The sequence below is a fragment of the Tenrec ecaudatus genome, chromosome 6 (genome assembly GCF_050624435.1).
Source record: "Tenrec ecaudatus isolate mTenEca1 chromosome 6, mTenEca1.hap1, whole genome shotgun sequence".
Classification (NCBI taxonomy): Eukaryota; Metazoa; Chordata; class Mammalia; order Afrosoricida; family Tenrecidae; genus Tenrec; species Tenrec ecaudatus.
The window spans coordinates 125,063,182-125,086,528 of NC_134535.1; the positions used below are offsets into that span (position 1 = coordinate 125,063,182).

At 42.9% G+C, this 23,347-nt stretch overlaps 1 protein-coding gene, 1 non-coding gene and 2 pseudogenes across 2 annotated transcripts; 1 reads left to right on the forward strand and 3 right to left on the reverse strand.

Moving 5' to 3' along the window:
- Positions 1–6: 6 nt before the first annotated feature.
- Positions 7–322, reverse strand: LOC142451653 (HIG1 domain family member 1A, mitochondrial pseudogene; annotated as a pseudogene).
- An 814-nt stretch (positions 323–1,136) lies between these two features.
- On the forward strand, positions 1,137–1,697 carry LOC142451210 (translocon-associated protein subunit gamma pseudogene; annotated as a pseudogene).
- A 4,870-nt stretch (positions 1,698–6,567) lies between these two features.
- Positions 6,568–17,773, reverse strand: C3AR1 (complement C3a receptor 1). Its single transcript, XM_075553118.1, has 3 exons — positions 17,562–17,773; positions 17,201–17,288; positions 6,568–8,471 (listed from the first exon to the last, which is right to left on the reverse strand). The coding sequence occupies exon 3, from the start codon at positions 8,459–8,461 to the stop codon at positions 7,067–7,069; it is 1,395 nt and encodes a 464-aa protein (XP_075409233.1). The 5' UTR covers positions 8,462–8,471; positions 17,201–17,288; positions 17,562–17,773; the 3' UTR covers positions 6,568–7,066.
- On the reverse strand, positions 13,036–13,226 carry LOC142451973 (U2 spliceosomal RNA). The gene has a single exon (XR_012785065.1). It is a non-coding gene; the product is annotated as a U2 spliceosomal RNA (small nuclear RNA).
- Positions 17,774–23,347: the final 5,574 nt, after the last annotated feature.

The following is a 23,347-nucleotide window of genomic DNA, read 5'->3' on the forward strand; positions in this document are numbered from 1 at the left end:
GTCTCATTAAGCGACACCAACAAGTTGGAAACAGCACCTCTTCAATGGCTTAGGTTGTACCCAGTATTCCTGATACATGGAATAGATCTTCCCAACAGTCATGGCTCCCACAACAAAGCCTTGTGCTGCCACTCGCATGTGGATCAGGTGGATGGACAGCTTAGTGTCTCCCCGGCTCCCCAGTTTGTATAAGCCATAGGCCACGATGGCTGTAAAGCCCACAATTCCAATGTGGACAAATGAAGACTCTAGCTTTTCTGATACGTTTGGATCTCTGCTCTTCATCATATGAAGAAAGAGAAATAGCTGTGTTGGATGACATAGTTATTGGTTGAAGAATCTTTCTGAGATTGAAGAATTCTCCACAAGGCACAGGACCACCTTAAACTCCCACTGGCTTGTCTTTTTTTTTTTTTCAATGTTACTGGTACTGGTGTCAAATTTCTCCTTGCCTTGGTAGGAAGCAGGAAGAGATGTTTTAATTGGCCTTTAGTCCCTCCTCTGCTATTGAGAGTAATGGGTTAGACTTGAAATTTTTTTGTGGGATTGATAGAAGTAAGAGCACCCCTTTAACATCTCACCTTCCCAATGCTATCAAATATAGTCAGCCCTTGCAGTATTGTGTATAGATGGGGGGGGGGGGCACTTTGCTTGAGTCTCAGGCTATTTTCAAGATGTGAGATACTACACTTTGGGGACATCCTGGAGATGAGACGGTACAAAATAGCCATCATACATATGAGAGTTTTTCATCAGAAATAAAGGATTTCTTCAGAATGCATTTCCAAGATTAGCGAAACTCTCAAAAGGAGGCCGGACAATGACTTGCCAACAATTTGCTCCTCATTGTGTCTTTATAACAGTGCTATTTCAGTGTTTATTCACTCTGAGAGCCGAACCTCAGTCATTTGGGGTTAACACCCACGGTCTTTGGGGATGTGTTGGGAGGGTCTCTGAAAGCCTACTAAAGGGTATTTACTGACTACATATAGGTTGTGATATATTCTGAATATCAACTGTGTTACGCTGGATTGTCTAGACTCTAGAGAACCCAAACCAGTGACACTCATTTATGTATAAGGAGGAACTTTATATCAAGAAGTAAGTTTGGTCCGCGTCCTCCGCTCCGCTCCGCCATGGCTCCCAAGGGTGCCTCTAAGCAGCAGTCCATGGAGGATCTGCTCCTGCAAGATTTCAGCCGAAACCTGTCGGCGGCCAAGTCCTCCACGCTTTTCTTCAGAAACGTCTTTCTCGTGTCGGCCATCCCCACCTGGCTGTACTGGCGGATATGGCAGATGGAGCCTATCCGGTCTGCTGTTCCGTATAGTGTGAGGGCCCTAGTAAGTACTTATTTGGTAGCCTTTGCACACAAGAAAGTAAACTTTGTTCTCAAGCACAACATGGCACAAAAGAGGGAGGACGCCATTTCCAAAGAAGTGACTTGGGGACTGTCTGAGGCAGACAACAGGAAGCTGTCTCGGAAGGAGAACGAGGAAAGGATCCTGGGGAAGAAGAATGAAGTTGCTGATTATGCAGCGACCACCTTTTTTGTCTTCTATAACAACACGCTGTTCCTGTTCCTGGTCATTGTTGCCTCCTTCTTCATCCTGAAGAACTTCAACCCCACTGTCAACTCCATCTTGTCCATCAGTGCTTCATCGGGGCTCATTGCCCTGCTGTCCACCGGCTCCAAGTAGGGCCCCCAGGCCCCCTCGGCTTGCTCTCGATGGCTGGTCTACTGTGAATGGAGAAGCAGGCCCAGGTATTACCGTGTCCTGGAGTGGGAGGGTTTGCAAAACCCAGCCAAATGTAACTCAGTGTTTGTGTATTGATTACTTTTTGACAAATTGTTGACATGAAACGATTTGAAAGAAAAAAAAAAAAAAGAAAAGAAAGAAAGAAGGAAGTTTGTATCAAAGAGGCATCCCAGCCCAGTCCAACTCAAGTGCATGGGCCTCACCCTAGCCGGGCCCTCCAGCCTCATGTGGCTGCAGGCCGATGACCCAGAAAGCCATAGTGGAAGCAGGGAGATCACAGGCCGATGGGTGCACAGTCGTGTGGACCCAAGGATGGTGGTAAGTGCCAGAGTGCCCACAGCTCTCCAGGTCCATCCCTGGAGGCTGACGCTGAGTTCCCAGCTCCTCCCACAGCTCTCCTCACGTTGACATAAAATCTAACTGCCACATCAACCAATAACAAGGATCCACGAATCTCTGAGCCTTTCCAAGAACCCTGAGATAAAAGCGTTTATTTACATCGGCTACATAGCAAATGAACTTGGAATGAGAGCAATGTAAAGTCTCGGCCAGGCCAGAGAATATCTTACAACTGATGGAATTCTTCGTGATTTTGGAATGTTTCTGCTTAGAATCTTGCAATGGATTTGTAGTCCAGACTCGCACCTCAAGTCCTGATGAAATCATCCTGCCTTGGAGGTCCAGAACATCTCCTTTTAGATTTTTAGATCAAGTCATTGTACATAGTTTAGATAAGATCATATTTACAAAGTTGTCACAGAAAAATGAGCAGGTGGTAAGGAGTTGGGTAATGCTTTTTTTAAAAAAAATAAAAGAGATCAGAGGGAAACTGTATAAATGAAGAAAAATGATATGAAATAGAAAAAATTCAAGAAAAAAGGGTAGTTCAAGGGAGAGAGAAAAATATAAGATATAATGGTAATCTCCCCCGAGAAGAATTTGTTTCAAAGGACGACATTGAGGGACATATCTGATCAGAGCACACGGGAGCAGATGAAGGAGGAGGAGGAGAGAGTGGAACACAGCCTGGCCCACCAGGCCGTGAGGATGATGTTCCTGAGTAGAACAGCCAGTCCACAGAGAGAACAACATGGCTGGCCCTACTATGAGACATGATGCCCCTCAGTGACTAAGGGCGATACAGGGGACAGCACTGGAGACACAGTGTGGGAATTGCACCTGACCTGATCCCACCACACCGAGGCAAAGCACTGGGGGAGTGCAGCGGAACAGCAAGGGAATGGAGCGGCAAGGTCCCCAGGGAATGCTGAAAGTGGACTTTGGGGCCAGGGCGTGGTGCCCCAACAGACTGAACTGGAAAACACTCCTAAGGGCCAACAAACGATCCTTGAACTAACTACAAGCTTTTCTTTCATGAAGTGTTTTGTTTTGTTCTTTGTCAGTGCTTTATTTTTGTTGTTTTGTTGTCTGGTTGTATACTATTGCTTTGTTTTCCTCTGTCTTGTTTTTGTGCATGTTATTATCTCCACAGGTCTGTCTGAATAGGACAGGCTGGATGAACTATCTGGAGGAAAAATAATGGGACCAACAGTTCTGGGGGATCTTGGGGTGGGGGGAGGTAGAGGGGTAAGGAAGTGGTGTTAACAAACCCAGGGACAAGGGAACAACATGGGACCCAAAATGGTAGTGAGGGGGTAGTGGCAGGCCTGGTGGAGAATGATCAAGGGTAAGGTTGTGTAGAGAAGAGGTATAGCTGTAGCCCAGGTGGGGACAGAGCATGGAAGTAGGGCAGGAGGAAAGTCAAGGGAGATGGAGGAAAGAGCTAGGAGTCAAGGGGAATTTATGGAGGTCTAGACAAAGACATGTACATGCAAATATATATATAAGGATGGGGAAATAGATTTATGTGTCTATATTTATAGGTTTAGTATTAAGGTGGTGGAAGGACCTTGGGCCTCTACTCAAGCACTCCATCAATGCATGAATACTTTCTTTTATTAAATTGGCACTCTACGATGCTCACCCTCCCGACACTACTGCTGAAGCCAAAGCGTGTAAACAAGTAAATGTGGTGAAGAAAGCTGATGGTACCCGGCTATCAAAAGAGATAGTGACTGGGGTCTTAAAGGCTTGAAGGTGAACAAGCGGCCATTTAGCTCAGAAGCAATAAAACCCACATGGAAGAAGCACACCAGCCTGTGTGATCACAAGGTGCCAAAGGGACCAGGTATAAGGCATCATGCAAAAAAAAAAAAGAATATATATGTGTATGTGTATATATGTGTATATATTAATATGTTTGTATATGTATGTATGTATATATATATATATATATATATATATATATATATATATATATATATATATATATATATATATATATATATATACCATAGTAAATGAAGGGGGAAGTGCAGAGTGGAGACCCAAGGCCCAAGTGTCGGCCACTGGAGATCCCCTCACAGAGGGGTTTAGGAGAGGAGATGGGTCAATCAGGGTGTGATGTAGTACCGATGAAGAACACAGCTTTCCCCCAGATCCTGGATGCTTCCTCCCCCCAACTACCATGATCCGAATTCTACCTTGCAGGACTGGATAGGGCAGAGGTTGTACACTGGTGCATATGGGAGCTGGAGGCACAGGGAATCCAGGGTGGATGATACCTTCAGGACCAGGGGTGTGAGGGGTGATACTGGGAGAGTGAAGGGTGAGTGGGTTGGAAAGGGGGAACTGATTACAAGGATTCACATGTGACCTCCTTCCTGGGAGATGGACCGCAGAGAAGAGGGGGAAGGGAGACTCCGGATAGGGCAAGATATGACAAAATAACAATCTATAAATTATCAAGGGCTCATGAGGGAGGGGGGAGCGGGGAGGGAGGGGAAAAAAAAAGAGGACCTGATGCAAAGGGCTTAAGTGGAGAGCAAATGCTTTGAGAGTGATTAGGGCAAAGAATGTACAGATGTGCTTTATACAATTGATGTATGTATATGTATGGATTGTGATAAGAGTTGTATGAGCCCCTAATAAAACGTAAAAAAAGATATAATGGTTATTACTAATAAATGTTGTATATGGTAGACAAGCAACAGTAAAAAAATTCAAAGATGCTCAAATAACAGTCTTTATCTTCTAGAACAAGAGTCATTTTGTCATGTCTTAAAAAATAGCATCACCCGGAGGGTGGAGGGAGAGTGGGGTGGAAAGGGGGAACCGATCATAAGGATCTACATATGACCTCCTCCCTGGGGGATGGACAACAGAAAAGTGGGTGAAGGGTGACGTCGGACAGTGTAAGATATGATGAAATAATAATTTACAAATTATCAAGGGTTCATGAGGGAGGTTGGTGAGCAGGAAGGGTGGTGGGGGGGATGAGGAGCTGATCCCAATGCTCAAGCAGACAGCAAATGTTTTGAAAATGTTAATGCAACAAATGTACAAATGTGCTTGACACAATGGATGGATGGATTGTGATAAGAGTTGTATGAGCCCCTAATAAAATGATTTTAAAAATTTAAAAATAAATAAATACCAAAAAAAAAAAATAGCATCCACACATCATTTAGAAACAGCTCCAAGGATGACAAGGGTGGCTTGTCTCTGGGACATGGGCTTGAGGAGAGTTGTCAGCCGTCAGAGAGCTCACATTTCATTACAAGTGTTTTAGCTCCGTGTGATTCTTTTAAAACTATGCATATTGTTTGCAATTTTGGTAAGACCAAATATTAAAAAGCCCCCAATACATATGTAATACCTTGGGCATGATAGACGCATGCGTACTTTTGCATGAGGATCGTCAGGTTTTTAAACGTTTGGTGGTATTTCTGCTGTGGGAGTCAGTCATTCTACGGTGGCTTCAATAACCGCTGTTCCTTCTACCTTTTCCTCCCTTCCTTTCACTTGCCTTGTAGTCTTTGGAAAGTTATTTTGAAGCAAGAGGAAGGGAATAATTCAAATATTATTAAATGAGAGGTTATTTGAGCCAAAATGTCATGGGAGAATATTTCGAGGCATGGGAGGAATAAAGGAGCCCAAGAGAGCAAGTAAAGGAAGGCAGGTCGATGGTTCTACCACTGGCCTGGTGCCCTGAGAACGCCCCACAATGCAGTTTGCATACTATTTTATGAGTAAGCGTGTAGATGCATGAGTAGTCTGTCTTCACCCAATCAATGTTGTCCTAGTTGCAAGAATGGAAGCTTGGTATCCCTATGTCCTGTTCCCAAGAACGCTGCAGGTAGCAGGCAGCTGGCATCTTCCTTTGCGCCAGACTCCAGCTCGTGTCGTAGAACGTTGAGTCTATGACAATTCAGAGCGATGCTCTAAGACAGGGTAGGATTTTCCCCAGAGGGTTTCCTGGGCTGGATTCTTCATGGGATCAGCTCTTCAAGTCTTCTCTAGAGAGCTTGCTGATGGGTTTGAGCCTTTCAGTTCTCAGCTGAGCTCTCAGCCCTTGCATCCCCAGGACTCCTTTTCAGGCTCATAAGAGCGCGTTATTTTTATGGATTCTGTGTACACGTGTGTGTGCGCTGAGGAGGGTGGGGGGCACTTTCTTTTCATTTAAAAATCACCATCACATCAAAACAAAAATTAGTCACCACTTCTCATACAGGTAGGACTAGGAGAGAGGAGTTTGCATGGACTCTAGCAGGGGACTTAGATAATAATAATAATAAAAATAATGGGAGAAACACACTTTTAAAAGTTTTGTTTCTATGTGCTTGATGCAATGGATGGGTGTATGGATTGTCATAAGAACTGTACAAGCCCCTAATAGAATGATAGAAAAATGATTAAAAAAATAAACAAAACAAAGACAATGAGTCCGAGAAGAAAATGTCATGAAATTTATTATAATGACCGCACAGCTCTTAATATGGTTGAACAATTAAAGTGTGTGTTATGAGGCATACGTCAATAAAATTATTTAAAAATAAAATAATGCAATATGAACAAACAAGACAAAGTACAAAAACAGTCAAAAGAATGACAATGAAAAAAAAGTTTAGCTTCTTATTTATCTTATGATCAACTTCCACCATAAGTCTCAATGTTATTAGGCATCAGAAGCAAGAGGGTGTGTTAAAACAAGAGGGTTTGCCGAGCCACATCTCCGAGAGCCTGATTTCTGCGAGTCTGGCAGGAGGCTTGAGTTTGCCGAGCTAACAAGTGTTCGGGGGATGCTGGTATCACAAGTCAGGGCACCACACTTTGCGAATCGTTGGACTGACGTGTTGCTTGTGATTCTTTAATGGTTCCTGAATTCCCCTGTTCACTTTCTGTCTCATGCTCTCAGACCCTGAATGCATTCACTAAGAATCTCTGCTGCAGTTGGCCACTCCGTATTTTTACACAGCTGTATTGACACTACTTCGTTCTAGAGAGATTTTGTTTTGGTGGCAGCTGGTGGAGTGTGTGAGCTCCTCACTGAAGGCTGCCTCCAGAATGCCCTGCATGGACTGCTTTGCTTTCGTTCTGAAATCTTTCCCCAGAAATGCATAGAGGAATGGATTGAAACAGCTATTGGCAGATGCTAGAGCCAGAGACACATGGTCCCAAGATACCAGAGCTTCCCCAACGGGAGTTTCTGGATCAATAAACAAATGCAGGACTCCAAAAACGTGGTATGGAGTCCAGCAGACAAGAAAGACAACCACCACCAATGTGGCCACATGCAAAGTCTTGCCCCGAGACGTGGAGGTGCGTCTTTGTTGCATTTGGCAGATAATGAGGGTGTAACAGGCCACGATGATAGTAAAGGGCAACAAGAAACCCACTGCTAGCCTAGTTATGGTTATTACTACTAAGGGTTTTGGCACTAGATCGTAATAGGAGAATTGGCTAAAATTACCACTTTGGAAATAGTAATAAAGCTCATCTAGGTCTAAGAAGGTGCTAGCAGTACTGGGGGAATCAGTAGAGGGAAGAACATTAGAGATATTCAGAAAGTCGGTCCTGCGATCCTCACTGGGAAACCCAGGCAGACCCCTAGGAAGGCCAGGGGAGACCACTGGAGATGTGTGGGCATGGGGACCAGTGGGAGTTGTAAACGAATTCATCGTGGAAGCGCTCCGCCAAAGAGAGTCATTTGTTTGGAAAGAAGAATTGAACTTATCATCTGTTTTCCCAGGCAGTTGAGCAGTGAAGTTATCAAGAAATCTCTCTTCCGGTGGAACATTGATGAAGTCTGAGTAATCTAGTGAACTGTGGATGTCAAAACTGTAGCCACACATATCATAGTTGTTCACGGTGGACATTTCCCGGTATATGAACACAGGCATACACATCGCGAGAGCCACTACCCAGATACACCCACAAAAGAGGTAGGATGTCCTCACATTGCGGTGATTCTGGCACCAGATTGGCTTGATTACCAAAAGGCAGCGGTCCAGACTGATGGCAGTAAGCAGGAAGACGCTGGCAAACATGTTAAGGATGATGATGGAGGGGATGAGCTTGCAAAGGAGCCAGCCGTAGGGCCAGTATCCTTGAAGAACCAAGTGAGCCATGGAGAAGGGTAGGGACAGGCAGCAGACAAAGTCTGCAGCCGTGAGGTTGAGAAACCAAACCGTGTTTGCTGTTTGCTTCATCTTTAGGCCCATCACCCACAAGACCAGTGCATTGCCTGGTACTCCCAAGAGGAAAGTGAAGCCCATCATGATCAAGGAGAGAATGATGTGGGGTTTTTCTGAGAGTGGGGAGAGCAGGTCAATTGAAATGGTCTCATTAGAGAAAGACTCCATTGCCAAGCTTCTGAAAAATAAGAAAAGGAAATGTTAAATCTATCAGTATCTCTTAAGATAAGCATATTCTTAGAGTCTTAATTTTTTCTTTCTCTCTATGCAATGATGTAGAATTATGAAACAAGAAAGATCTTACATCATTTTAGTTTGCATTTTTCTACTGCATGTTGGACCACACAAAAACATTCTCTGGTAATAAACTGTGGTTGTGTACACACAATGGAATACTACACAGCCATCAAAAAGAACAATTCTTAAATTGTAATGCTTATGAATCTGGAGAACATTATGCTGAGTGAAGTAAGTCAAACACAACAGGATAAATACTATATTATCTCACTATTATAAAAAGACAAGAATAGGGGTACACATTGAAACCAGTGATCAGTGGATGTTACCAGTGAGAGATGGGGCTGAGAATGGGGTAAATGGGAGCTTGCTCTCTAGATAGCAAAATGACCACACCAAACTCATTGGCATTGGGTAGAACTGCCTCTTTGAGTTTCTGAGGCTATGCATATCCATGGGAGCAGAAAGCCTCATCTTCATCCTGCAGAGCATCGGGTGGATTTGAACCACCTGATGACCTTGTGGCTAGCAGGCCAACTCAGAGCCCACTATGCCAGCAGATACCCTCTAGATCAGCAGTTCTCAACCTGCGGGCCGTGACCCCTTTGGGGTCGAACGACCCTTTCTCCGGGGTCTCCCGATTCATAACAATAGAAAAATTACAGTTATGAAGTAGCAACAAAAATCATTTTATGGTTGGGGGGGGGTCACCACAACATAAGGAACTGTATGAAAGGGTTGCGGTATGAGGAAGGTTGAGAGCCACTGTTCTAGATAGTAGATGCTATTCTGAGGTTGGGAAAGATAGTACCAAATGATGGCGCAGTGTGCACAGCTTGGTGAAGGTAAATGGTTTCCCTAAAAATATGCAAGAAAAAGGACATGTTGGACAAATACTATAACATTTACAACTGCCCAAGATGAAAGGACATTGTCAATGAATGCTGTAGGAAAACCATAAAAAATATGGTTGCATTTATATGTTTGTATGCCTATAAGTGTATGGGTATGTATATGTGTATACATGTGGGCATATATAAAGGTAGCTATATGCAGGTCTATATATGTAATTATATGCATCAGTATATATTCAAACATCTATACATACAATCAAAGCACATCAAAATACAAACCTGTATTTGTGTACTTCTTAAACCAAGAAACCAACTTCACTGTCATTGAGTCAATTCTATCCTATAGTGCAGGGCAGGACTGTCCTTTGGCTTCCTTAGACTGTAACTCTTGACAGGCCTAGAGAGCTTCACTGATTGGCTGGTGGTCTCAAACTGCTTACTTTGTGGCTAACAGCCCAACATGCAACCCACTATACCACCGTCTCTCTTGGTACTTCTTAGACATAACCAAATACCTCACAAAATTGGAGTATAGGGTCTGGAAGCTTAGGACCACTCAGTTAAGTGGCATAGCATTAAAAAAAATGTACATTTTTGGTCTGGGCAGTCGTGTCTGGAGTCTTCAAAGCTTCTGAGTGGTTGTCTAGGACATAACTCTCTGTGTGTCAGGAGTAAAATAGAAGAAAAACAGAGATTCGAAGAAGTAACCAGTCCACTAATGGACTAAGAGTCGACATGAGCATCGCTCCTGAGACGAGAAGAAGGAAACGCTGCCTGCTACCAACGCAGATAGTTTTGATCAGGAACACAATGGAGGAGCTTTAAGAGGATGGAAGGAAAATGTTTTTCATAAAGTTCCGACTTACTGGACGAGTTGAGACTGAACTGCTGGAGACACTCTTTAAACCTTGAGATAGTCTTTAAATCGTGACCCCCAAACTAGCCCCCGAGGTCATTTTTCTGTTAGACAACAGATGAGCCCACTTAATTATCCAAATAAACAATCTAACGTTGTGAAGTTTGCGCTCCTTTAGCAATGGTCGAGATCCCAGATAAGGAGCCCTGCTGGCATAGGGGTTGAGCGGTCGGCAGTCGGCGACCACCATCAGCTCCGTGGGAGAAAGACCGGGCTTTCCACTCCCGTCAACAGGGACAGTCTCAGAAATCCACAGCGGGACGCTGTGCGTCAGCCTTGACCCAGTGGCCAGTTCGCGTTTGGTTTCGGTTATATCAATAGTTGATATTTACTCACAAGCAAAGACAAGAAGGCAAGGATCAGGGAAACGAGATGACCGGAAACAGAGCATCCAGGATGGAAAGCACGAGAAAGCGGACATGCTGTGAAGAAGGTAACCGCTGCCACTGAACCAGCTAGGTTGAGAACCAAATTTGCTGTGGAAACTTTCACTTCAAAATTTCAATGACTGAAAAAAAAATTCTCGGATAGATCGAAATCTACTGTATCGATTTGTCTGTATCCAAGGACTAGCTCGATCTGGAAGTCGTATCAATGTAACTTTCTGCTCAGTATTGCCTTTCCTATCTTGCATTCTCCACTGGTTCCTTTCCTCAGCTAACACGAAGGTTCCCTGTGAACAAGGAACAAACACGCTAAACGAACAGGGACTTAGAGGACAAATTCCCCGCGCTAGTCCATGAGCGGGCTAGAGGAAGGGTCAGAACCATTTGAAAGGATACGTATATGTCATCTGTACATATTGTCATGGTTTGGGATGCAACAGGTCCATCCCGCACCTCACCCGAGTTTTGAAGGCACTGGCCACAGAGAAAGTGCTCAGACCACGGGGTCTCTGCAAGGACCGCCGCGATGAAGCACCCAGAGCTGGAAGGTGGGTGGGCCGAACCCACCAGAGGCACCTTGGAAAACAGGTCTGGGGATCTGCTTCTCGAACCTCCCACGGGGCAGTTTTACTCAACGCACTGGGGCGCTCGGGAGTTGGGGTCCGCTTCACTTGAAGTTACAGCAACCCCAATATCCCTGAGAAAAAAATCTCATTTCGGTTCTGTCAAGTTTCAGAAGGGTAGTCTCCTTCACCACGTCTCTCCACCGCCTCCTTTTCTTTGCAGGGGCGGCGGTGGGGTGCTTCACTTCTGCTGTGGCAGAGCCACATTGGAAACGGATACAAACGAATACCCAGGACTAGTGGTGGTGGGGGGGTGAAGTCCGGGGAGCTCTAGGGAGCCCCAAATGGCCTTACATTTCTTTTTTTATTTTTTATTTTTTTATTTTAACAATTTATTGGGGCTCATACAATTCTTTTCACAGTTCATACATATACATACATCAATTGTATAAAGCACATCTGTACAGTCTTTGCCCTAAAACATTTCTAACTGCACTAGGAATCTTACTTCTAAAGCACCGCCTACTCTTCTGCAAACATATCCAACGCTAATATAATACACATCACACTGTAAACCATAAATACCCACCCTATAAATTCATTGTGTGTTGTACTTTGATTTTTTTTCTCTTAAGAAAAGAGGCATGTCTGAACTTTACAGTCACAGTCAGATTCCTGATGACAGAAATGTATGGCATGTCAAGTTGCTTCTCAAAATGAGTTTTTAAAAAATGTATACTTTATCCTGTAAAGCGATTTTGTGCACATGGAGCCTTGTTCATTTCACAAAAGGTTTTGCCCAAATAGGATAGGAAGGAATGAAAGCATCTTCCAGACAGTAAGACGGATAACAGCATCAAACCCTCACCTCTTGCTTGTATTTTAGGAATATAACTTGTGGAGAATAATTTTATTATTATAGAAGCATTATATATGCATAAAGAAAATGGTAAAATATAGGCAAAATTAAGAAAATAAAAATATATCTACCAGTCAAGAATTATTACTTTTAACATAATAATTTACTTGTGTATCCCTCAAAAGATTTTCCATATAGATAAATAGGTTGATAGATAGATAGACACACATATACACACATGCATATACAGAGAGCTATATTTATATATATAAATACATATGGATATACAGGACCCCTGGTGACATACCGACTATGTGTTTGGCTACCAACCACAAGCTCAGCAGTTTAAAACCACCAGCTGTTCCACAAGAGATTTTTCTACTTCTATTAAGATTTCTAGTCTCAGAAACCTACAGGGGCAGATCTCTAGGGTTGCCATGAGTCGCTGTGAGTCAGAATTGACTACAATGAGTCTGGAGTTCTTATGCGGATGCCCGAAGGAAAGAAAGAAAAATTATTGCTTCTAAGTTTCCAGTTCATACATAGATTTATTCCAAAGAAAACACAGTTAACCATGTCTGTGATCAGCAGATGGCTACAGACAAGATCTCTCAGTAAGACACTTGTTTTAGTCTTGTTATGGGACCTTCCAAAGAAGGTCCCATTGAGACCATGGCTTCTGTGGGGATCTGCTGGGCCAGTTAAGTTCAAGGCAGAGAGGCCAGCTCAGAAGGTTATGGCAAGAGTTTTGGGGGGCAGCAAAGGGGTCATCTTGATAGAATTTTTGAAGGGCACAGAACAATCAAAGGGACTTACTCTGAAGAAGTTTTAGGAAAATGGAAAACCATATTGGTGAACAAAAGGTTAGGAAAATTGCACTGAGACATTTTTTTAATTAAAAAAATTTTTTTTGAGATTTCTCTAGAGGAGGTGCACCCCATTCCTGGAGGTACCACAATACCAGATCAATATGTGGAGTGGATGGAGCAAGCTCTGATTCCCTCTCATTGCTCCCCCAAATCCATTTGATACATTGTCCTCAGATAGGGGACGTATCAGATATAAACTGATCAGAACAGATACTACACTTGATCTTAGCCAAAAGGCTGAGAAGCGATAGCATTGTTTTCCCCCCATCATGACAGCCCACCTACCCAATCTTTGAAGACAGTAAGGGTTGTCCTATGGGAATTTTGTTGAGAAACCTTTCTACAACCTTAACCTTTCCCCTTCCTACCCTTTTTTGTTCCCTAAACTCAAAGTACATTTGAAAGGAACAAAATGTATGTCCCTCAAGCAAGCAGAACTGGCTCTCTCCATTGTGGTTTACGTGCAGAGCACATAGTTCCCTGAGGATAGGTAGGGAGCTGGAAATACCATTTTCAGAAGTGCACAGACCTAGGTAGAGGATACACTGAGACACAAGAGCTTCACATTTTGATATTTTTTGTGTAAAAAAGTTTTAAATGATTTTGTAGCACTGCTTTTGCACTTGCAAGGGTAAGTAATGAATATACAGATTTTCTTTCTTGTTAGGCAAAATTAGATCGCCACGCACATCTTGCTTTATAAAATCTTCTCTATTTTTCTGCTAGCAGTTTCCCCATTACACACTAAGACAGCACCTCAACAAATACCCGGTCTTTACCCCATTTATCCCCCACTGTCCAAAACAACCCTGACAACGCCTTCATCCACAGCAATAACCAATCTAGGTTCATCCACAGCAATAACCAATCTAGGTTCATCCACAGCAATAACCAATCTAGGTTCATCCACAGCAATAACCAATCTAGGACTGCACTTGCATTATCATGTTATGCCCCCTTTTTAAAGCTCATTTTATTGGGGCTCTTCCAGGTCTTATAACAATCCATACATCAATTGTATCAAGCATATTTGTACACAGGTTGCCATCATCATTTTGTAAGCATTTACTTTCTATTTGAGTCTTTGGTCTCAGCTCCTGTTTTCCCCCTTCTTTCTCTGTCTTCTACCCTCGTGAACTCTTGATAAATTAGAAATTATTATTATTTTTATATCTTACACTGACCACCGTCTTCCTTTACTCACGTTTCGATGTCCGTGCCCCTCGGGGCACGTGGGGTTAAGCCTCTTTCAAGGTTAGCCTAGTTCTTCTGTTTCAAGGACATTGGCTGGCTTATCACCATCACTCACTTTGTAACTTTGTGTAATTTCTTATGTCTTCTGTTCTTATGCTTCTGCCAAAATGATTTCTAATGAGCAAACCCAACCATCTTTTCCCTGGCCTCATCTTCCTCAATAGTCATTGTTTAATACATTGACTCATTAACACTCTTCTTTTGGTTTCTGTGACAACACACACACACACACACACACACACACGAGTTATTTCCCATGTGTGACAGAGTAGAACTGCTTCATAGGGTGTTGTTGACTAGAATCTTTACAGAAGTAGATGACTAGAGACATCTTTCCAGGCATTGCTGGATGGATTTGAACCACTCACCTTTAGATTAGTAGTCATTTCCTGCTGCTGGTCTGCAAGAGAAAGATGTTGCAGTCTGCTTCTGTAAAGATTTATGGCCTTGGAAAGCCTGTGGGGCAGTTCTACTCTGTCGTACAGGGTTGCTATGAGTTGAAACAGACCTAATGGCAATGACTTTTGTTTTTTGAGTTTTATAGCTATCCTGAATAACTTAATATTCCAAATAATGCTATGCATTACTCATGCCTTGTTTATTTTTATCCAGAATATGTCCTTCATGTGAACCTCTTCTTCACTCTATCCATAATTCCCACCTGTTGAAATCATACCCACTCTTAAGATTATGTCTTCCTTGAAATCTGTCCAATAACTCCAATCAGAAATGACCTCTTCGGCTTCTTAATTGTGTGTGCGGTCGAACCTCGATTTATATTCTCATACTCAAGGAGTCCTGGCAGCTTTTATGTTACATGTTGGACTGCGAATCGCAAGGTCAGCAGTTGGAAACCACTAGCTGCTCTGAGGGAGAAACACAGAGCTTATTAATCCCTTAAAAAAAAAGTTAGTTTCACCAAGAGCACAAGTAGAAATGCTTTGGAAATGATGATGGCAACATAAATACAAATATGCTTGATACAATTGATGTATGGAATGTTATAAGAGCTATAGGATTCCCCAATAAAATGATCCAAGAAATAAATAAAGAAGTTAGTCTCAGAAGCTCACAGGGGCATTATTACCCTGTCAAATAGGGTTGCTACGAGTCACATCAGTTTGATGGCAGTGAGCTTTGTTTTCATACAATACCATGTTATATTATTATTATATGTTATATTATTATTATAGCAATTTTCTTTACCATTCTAGCTTTAATTTCAGGATAGTTTTTTAAGAGTCGTATTCATAAATACTTGCTCAGCAGGGTTTAACACAGCACCTTATATGACATAAGGTTAAAAATTGCTTGCACGGGATTTAGGATCGTATTTAGAGTTGGTTTTTTTCTTTTCCCAGTAAATTAAAAATCCTTATTAATTTAATTCTTGTTTATGTAGCTTCATCAAGCTCTATGCTGACCTTTATAAATGGTTTTTTCCTTTTCAGTTTTTAGTTTTTATCAGGCATCACCCCACTTACACATTTGTTTTTGTTTTTATTATATCATGTTGTCTAACTCACAGCAATCTGACACACACAACCTAACGAAACAGTGCCCGAGCCTAGCATCCTTCCACTGCTGCTGTTTGCGTCCATTGTTGCAGCCACTGTGTCAGTCTATCTCTCGAAGGCCTTCCTCATTTTCTCTGACCCTCTGCTTTACCAAGCCTGATGCCCTTTCCCAGGGGCCCATCTCTCCCGATACCATGTCCAAGGTACATGAGAGAAAGTCTAGCCATCCTCACTTTTAAGGAGTATTTTGGGTGTGCTTCTTGTTTTTATAGAGGCACCCAATATTTATTTATGGAGGCCTCAGATATTTGTGTGACTCAAAAATAGTTCTGCTTAGTTGACCAAATATTGCCACAGGGCTATTAGTGGAAGTTAAATAAATGAATCATCAAAGTACTAAGAAAAAAAAAGAAGAACAGATGATTTATTTCTATTTCCTTTCAGTGAATTTAGCTAACAGCATCTAAATCTTTCTTTCCCTGCTGCACTCGGCAGCTACCTGATGAATCGTCCCACCCCAACACATATCCGACAGGTCCATAAAGCCCTAAAGAGTCGAAAGACAGTCAGACAATGTCAGGACTGCATCTGCCTGTCATTGTTTTGACATAGGAACTCAGTAAATTAATTTTCACAAAACTCAAACCGAGTGAATTATTTTCATTATAAAGAATCACATACTTTTACCAAAAAACCCATGGTATAGATAATCAAAGGGCATCTGTGGGACACTAAGACTTAAACACTGGACTACTAGCTGCATGGCTGGTGCTTCAAAGCCCCCAGAGATGTCTGGGAAGATAAGCCTGATCTGCTTCCGGAAGCTCACAGCCTCAAGATGACTTAGAGCGGTATACTCTGTACACAGGGATCAGTCTCCTGTGGTCCGAACCGACTCCACGACAACTCGCAACATCAGCATTGCTAAGAAAGGGGAAGACACGGAAGAATTCACAGATTTAAGTAAGTATTCTAAAAAAACAGCAGAATATCCATGTGAAAAAAATGGGAACATTTGAAAACGAGCTGTATTTGAAATACTACATGTTATCTGTATTAAGCCAGTGCCTCCCGTTGAAAAAAATATCTCTGTGTTTCAGATTATGAAGGATTTTTATTTTCAATACTGAGTTGACCTACAGTAATTAAAAAGGTAGGTAAAATCTGGAAGCTAAAATTCAACTATAAGAGGGAAGGAAAAGAAAATCCCAGGTTCAAATGCTAACTGGAGAACGCTGGAATGAGTAACAATGTGAACTGTGCAAAAGAATGGACGAGCAATGAGGAATGAGCAGGAGAGCTATGTATTGAAAAAACAGGCGGGGGTCTGCAAAACCAAACAAATCACACTCACTGCCTTGCGTCAATTCTAACGCATAGTGACCCTCCCGGGTAGATCTGCCCCGTTGCCTTTCCAATTCAGCAAAGCTTTATGGAAACAGCGAGCCTCACCGTTTCCCCCTGGAGGTGGCTGATGGGTATGAAATGCTGACTCTCCGGTTACCAGTCCAGTGTGTAATCCAGAACACCACCAGAACTCCTACAAAATAAAAGTAATGGGGAAAGTTGGAATCAAAACCAGTCTGAGAAGGAGAAATGACACGAAGAATTCATTATTAGTTCCAGAATGAAAAATTCAAACATACAGATAAGTAGATGGTGGGAGATTTTGAAAAAATATACAAGGATATGGTGATGAAATGAAAATAAATAAACATTGGAGGAATATTAGGAGTAAGTTGAAGAGAATCACTTCCAAGCCATTGTCTGTAGTTAATGAACAAAACAGGCTAGTCAATATCGACTTTCTTACCCCAAACAGGCCGTAGTTCAAGGCTGCAGCACCAACCTGGATGTCCTCAGCAGAGTCCTGGCTAGCCCTCACTGCACTACAAGCCAAGTCCTGAGGTGTACTTAGGAAATCTGCTAAGCTATCCCTCTTTTTCCTCTCTCTCTCTTAGTTTTGGTGGCTTAACTAAGTCTATGCTACTGACCGCTGTCTGATTTGACCGGAAGAATTTGGAAATGAGTCATTGTAAGCTTCCAGATAATGCTTAGATAAGGAAAGTAAGAAAGCAGAAGTTGGGAGGTTTTCTGTGAGACACAGAGTATGGCAATAGAGAGACTGGTACTGTACAAAGACTCTCACTTCTCAGAGTCTTGTTTTGCTTTTAAAAATGCCAAACAACAGCTCTATGGGATAAGAGGATGGCAGTAGTGAGTAGCTCAGGGGAGGAATTGACCTGCACACAATTCACTGAATTAATCTTAAACAGTAGCTCTGAAATTTTTTATAGGAGCCCTCGTGATGTAGTGGTTACGCTTCGGGCTGCTAACTGCGAGGTCAGCAGTTCATAAACACCATCAGTGGGGGAAAGACAGGAGTTTCTATTTCTCTAAAGAGTTACAGTCTTAGAACCAAGGGCTGAAGTAGAAAGCAAATGCTTTGAGAATGATCATGGCAACAAATGTGCAAATGTGCTGGACACAATGGATGAATGGCTGGATTGTGAGAAGTGTAGTATGAGTGCCCAATAAAATGATTAAAAATAAATTAAATAATATTTTAAAAAGTTCAGAGAGGACCACATGGCCGGCCCAACTATGAGACATGACGCTCCTCACTGACCCATAGCCCTACAGGGGACAACACCGGAGACACAGTGTGGGAATTGCACCCGATCTGATCCTGCCACACCAAGGCAAACCACTAAGGGGGTGCAACAGAACAGCAAGGGAATGGAGCAGTGAGGTTCCCCAGGGAATGCTGAAGGTGGACATGGGGCCAAGGCATGGTGCCTGAACAGACCAGACTGGAAAACATTCCTAAAGGCCAACAAACAATCCTTGAACTAACTACATGCTTTTCTTTCTTGTTGGTTTTTTTTGTCATTGGTTTGTTTTTTTGTTGTATATTGTTGCTTGGTTTTGCTCTGTCTTGTTTTTGTGCATGGTATTATCTCCGCAGGTCTGTCTAAATAAGATAGGCTGGATGAACAATCTGGAGGAGAAAACAACGGGACTGACAGTTCCAGGGGACATGGGAGAGGAGGTGGTGGGGGAAAAGGTAGTAGTGTTAACAAACCCAGGGACAAGGGAACAACAAGTGATCCAAATCGGTGGTGAGGAGGGTGTGGGAGGCCTGGTAGGGCAGATCAAGAGTAATGGAACCAAGAGGAATTGCTGAAACCCTGGTGGAGACTGAGCATGATAGTAGGACAGGAGGAAAGTCAAGGGAAATAGAGGAAAGAGCTGGGAGGCAAAGGGCATTTATAGAGGTCTAGATAAAAACATGTACATATGCAAACGTATTTCTATATGAGGATGGGGAAATAGATCTATGTGCGCATATTTATAGGTTTAGTATTAAAGTAGCAGAAGGACATTGGGCCTCCATTCAAGTACTCCCTCAATGCATGAATACTTTCTTCTATTAAATTGACATTCTATGATACTCACTTTTCCAACACAACCACTGAAGACAAAGCGGGTGAATAAGCAAATGTGGTGAAGAAAGCTGATGGTGCCCGGCTATCAAAAGATATAGTGTCTGGGGTCTTAAAGGCTTGAAGGTAAACAAGCAGCCATCTAGCTCAGAAGCGGCCATCTAGCTCAGAAGATGGAAGAACACACCAGCCTGTGTGATCACATGGATCCGAAGGGATCAGTTATCAGGCATTAAAGAACAAAAAAATCATATCATTGTGTGCTCACTTCCAGGACACGCTCGTTGAAGACAAATGGGTGCATAAGTAAATGTGGCGAAAAGCGGGTGAACAAGCAAATGTGGTGAAGAAAGCTGATGGTGCCCGGCTATCAAAAGAGATAGTGTCTGGGGTCTTAAAGGCTTGAAGGTGAACAAGCGGCCATCTAGCTCAGAAGCAATAAAGCCCACATGGAAGAAGCTCACCAGCCTGTGTGATCACGAGGTGTCAAAGGGATCAGGTATAAGGCATCATCAGAAAAAAAAATCTTACCATAGTCAATGAAGGGGGAAGTGCAGAGTGGAGACCCAAAGCCCATTTATCGGCCACTGGAGATCCCCTTGTAGAGAGGTCTAGGGGAGGAGATGAGTCAGTCAGGGTGCAATGCAGCACCGCTGAAGAATACAGCTTTCCTCCAGTTCCTAAATGCTTCTTCCCCCCCAACTATCATGATCTGAATTCTACCTTGCAAGTCTGGATAGAGCAGAAGTTGTACACTGGTGCAGATAGGAGCTGGAGGCACAGGGAATCCAGGGCGGATGATACCTTCAGGACCAGGGTTGTGAGGGGCAATACTGGGAGGGTAAAAGGTGAGTGGGTTGGAAAAAGGGAACCGATTACAAGAATCTACATGTGACCTCCTCCCTGGGGGACTGACAACAGAAAAGGGGGTGAAGGGAGATGTCGTACAGGGCAAGATATTACAAAATAATAATTTATAAATTATCAAGGTATCATGAGGGAGGGGAGAGAGGGGAGGGAGGGGAAAAAAAGAGGACCTGATGCAAAGGGCTTAAGTGGAGAGCAAATGCTTTGAAAATGATTAGGGCAAAGAATGTACTGATGTGCTTTACACAATTGATGTATGTATGAATTGTGATAAGAGTTGTATGAGTCCCTAATAAAATGTTTTGTTTGTTTTTTTAAAGAAAATGTGGTGAAGAAAACTGATGGTGCCTGGCTATCAAAAGATATATCGTCTGGGGTCTTAAAGGCTTGAAGGTAAACAAGTGGCCATCTAGCTGAGAAGTAACAAAGCCCACATGGGAGAAGCACAACAGCCTGTGTGATCATGAAGTGTCGATGGGATCAGGTATCAAGCATCATCAGAACAAAAAATCTTACCATAGTGAATGAGGTGGGGAGTGCGGAGCTGAGACCCAAAGTCCATTTGTATGCTACTGGACATCCCCTTACAGAAGAGTTTCGGGGAGGAGATGAGCAAGTCAGGGTTCGATGTAGCAATGATGAAAAATACAACTTCTAGTTCCTAAATGCTTCTTCCACCCCCCACTATCATGATCCCAATTCCACCTTGCAAGTCTGGCTAGACCAGAGGATGTACACTGGTACAGATAGAAACTGGAAACATAGGGAAGCCAGGGCAGATGAGCTCTTCAGGACCAGTGGTGTGAGTGGTGATACTGGGAGGGTAGAAGGAGGGTGGGTTGGAAAGGGGGAACCGAGTATACATGTGAACTTCTCCCTGGGGGATGGACAACAGAAAAGTGGGTTAAGGGAGACGTCGGACAGGGCAAGATAAGACAAAATAATAAATTATAAATTTTCATGGGCTCATGAGGAATGGGGGGGGCGGGGAGCGAGGGGAAAATGAGGAGCTGATGCCCGGGGCTTAAGTGGAGAGCAAATATTTTGAGAATCATGAGGGCAATGAATGTACAAATGTGCTTTACACATTGATGTATGTCTGAATTGTCATCAGAGTTGTATGAGCCCCTAATAAAACAATAAAAAAATGAGTTACAGTCTTGGAAACTCACAGAGGCAGTCCCATCCTATGGGGGTCGCTATGAGTCAACATCGCCTCAATGGCGTTGAGTGGGTTTAAATGTTCAATGTGTATAAAGAACTATGCCATGCCTAAATCAAATGACTTGCACTATGTTCTCATCTCTAAAGATACACATCTGCTGGAAAGATGCACTCACACACAAAAACTTGAAATACAGGCCAGACTCTAATACTAGAAATGAACTTGTCCTCAGGTACTGTCCAGTCGGTTCTGACCCATAGTGGTTGAAAGAAAAACCCGGCTCTGCATTTTCCTCACAATTGTTCTTCTGTTTGTTTCATTGTTGAAAGCACAGTGTCGATCCATTTTGTCCAGGGTCGTCCTGTTTTTTGAGGCCCCTCTACTTTTCTAAGCATAACATCCTTTATCAGGAAATGATCTCTCCTGAGATTATCTCCGAAGCAAGGGAGATGAAGTCCTCTCATCCTTGCTTCTAACAAATTTTCTGGCTGTGCTTCTTCTAACTAGACCAGAGGACGTACACTGGTACAGATGGGAACTAGAAACACAGGGAAGCCAGGGTGGATGATCCCCTCAGGACCAGTGGTGAGAGTGGCGATACTGGGAGGGGATAGGGAAGATGGGTTGGAAAGGGGGAACCGATTTCCAGGATCTACCTGTGACCTCCTCCCTGGGGGACAGACAACAGAAAAGTAGAGGAAGGGAGACATGGGACAGAGCAAGATATGACAAAATAATAAATTATAAATTATCAAGGGTTCATGAGGGAGGGGGGAGGGAGAAGGGAGGGGAAAAATGAGGACCTGATGCCAGGGGCTTGGGTAGAGAGCAAATGTTTTGAGAATGATGAGGGCAACGAATGTACAAATGTGCTTTACACAATTGATGTATGTATGAATTGTGATAGGAGTTGTATGAGCCCCTAATAAAATTATTTTAAAAAATGAGGAGTGGATACCAAGGGCTCAAGTAGAAAGCAAATACTTTGAGAATGATGATGGGAACAAATGTACAAATTTGCTTGATACATAGATGTATTATATATAGATTGTGATAAGAGTTGTACGAGCCCCCAGTAAAATGATTGGGAAAAAAAGCATATAGTTAAAAGAAAAAGACAGATTTCTTTTGTTGGGGTTTTGGGCTGCAAATGATACTGGTAATATTCTTCACCAGCCCCACCATTCAAATGCGTCAATTCTCTGGTCTGCTTTATAAAATGTCCAACTTTCACATGCATATGAGGCAAGTGAAATAAACATGACATAATAAACACCATTTTTATAGAATAAAATTAAAGATATATAATAGAAATAGCAGTAGACTTAGCCTTGGGATATCTAGGAAATTCTTATGGTCGAAAGAAGCTTTGAGCAAGTCCTTAAAGGATAATAAGATCTCCACAGGCACAAGGAGGTGAAAGGCAGTTTAGTGTACATGTGGTTGTGGTTGTAGGTGTCATCTAGCCAGTTTCAACTCACAGGGACCCTATCTGTGTGCAACACAAGGAAGCACTTTCCCGTCCTGTGCCATCCTCAACTGTTATGTTTGTGTCCAACTGTGTTAGGCTGGGTTGACCAGAGAAACAAATCAGTGACACTCATATGTGAGTAAGAGAAAGAGCTTTATATCAACAAATTTTATATACCAGGAAACGATCCCAACTTAAGTCCAACTCAAGTCCATAAGTCCAATACTACTCCATAAATCCCTGCTCAGATTCATGCAGTCACAAGCAATGATGCAGAATGCAGGAATGTCACAGACCTGTGGTGCAAAGTCTAGTGGATCTAATGGTGGAGGACGCATCTCCAGACATCAGGGTCATCCAGCAGGAAGGTGAAGGCAGAGAGAGAGGGTGGGTGGGTGGGTGGAGTTCCCAGGGCCATGCCCACAAGGAGGTATCATCAGGTTGTGACTTGATTGACAGGCTGGACTCCACCCCTACACTTTTATAAATCAAGTTGATGTGAAATTATGTAACTGCCACACCAGTGTGGCAGACATTGCCTCAATCCATCTTGTTGATGGGTCTCTGTTACTCTGATCCTCTATTTTATGAAGTATGATCTCTCCCCACCACCCCCAGGGATTGATATCTCCTGATTACAAGTCCCAAGT

Bases quoted from the DNA above. Each gene is read 5' to 3' on its own strand.
- C3AR1 (XM_075553118.1), bottom strand. From the start codon at position 8,461: ATGGAGTCTTTCTCTAATGAGACCATTTCAATTGACCTGCTCTCCCCA.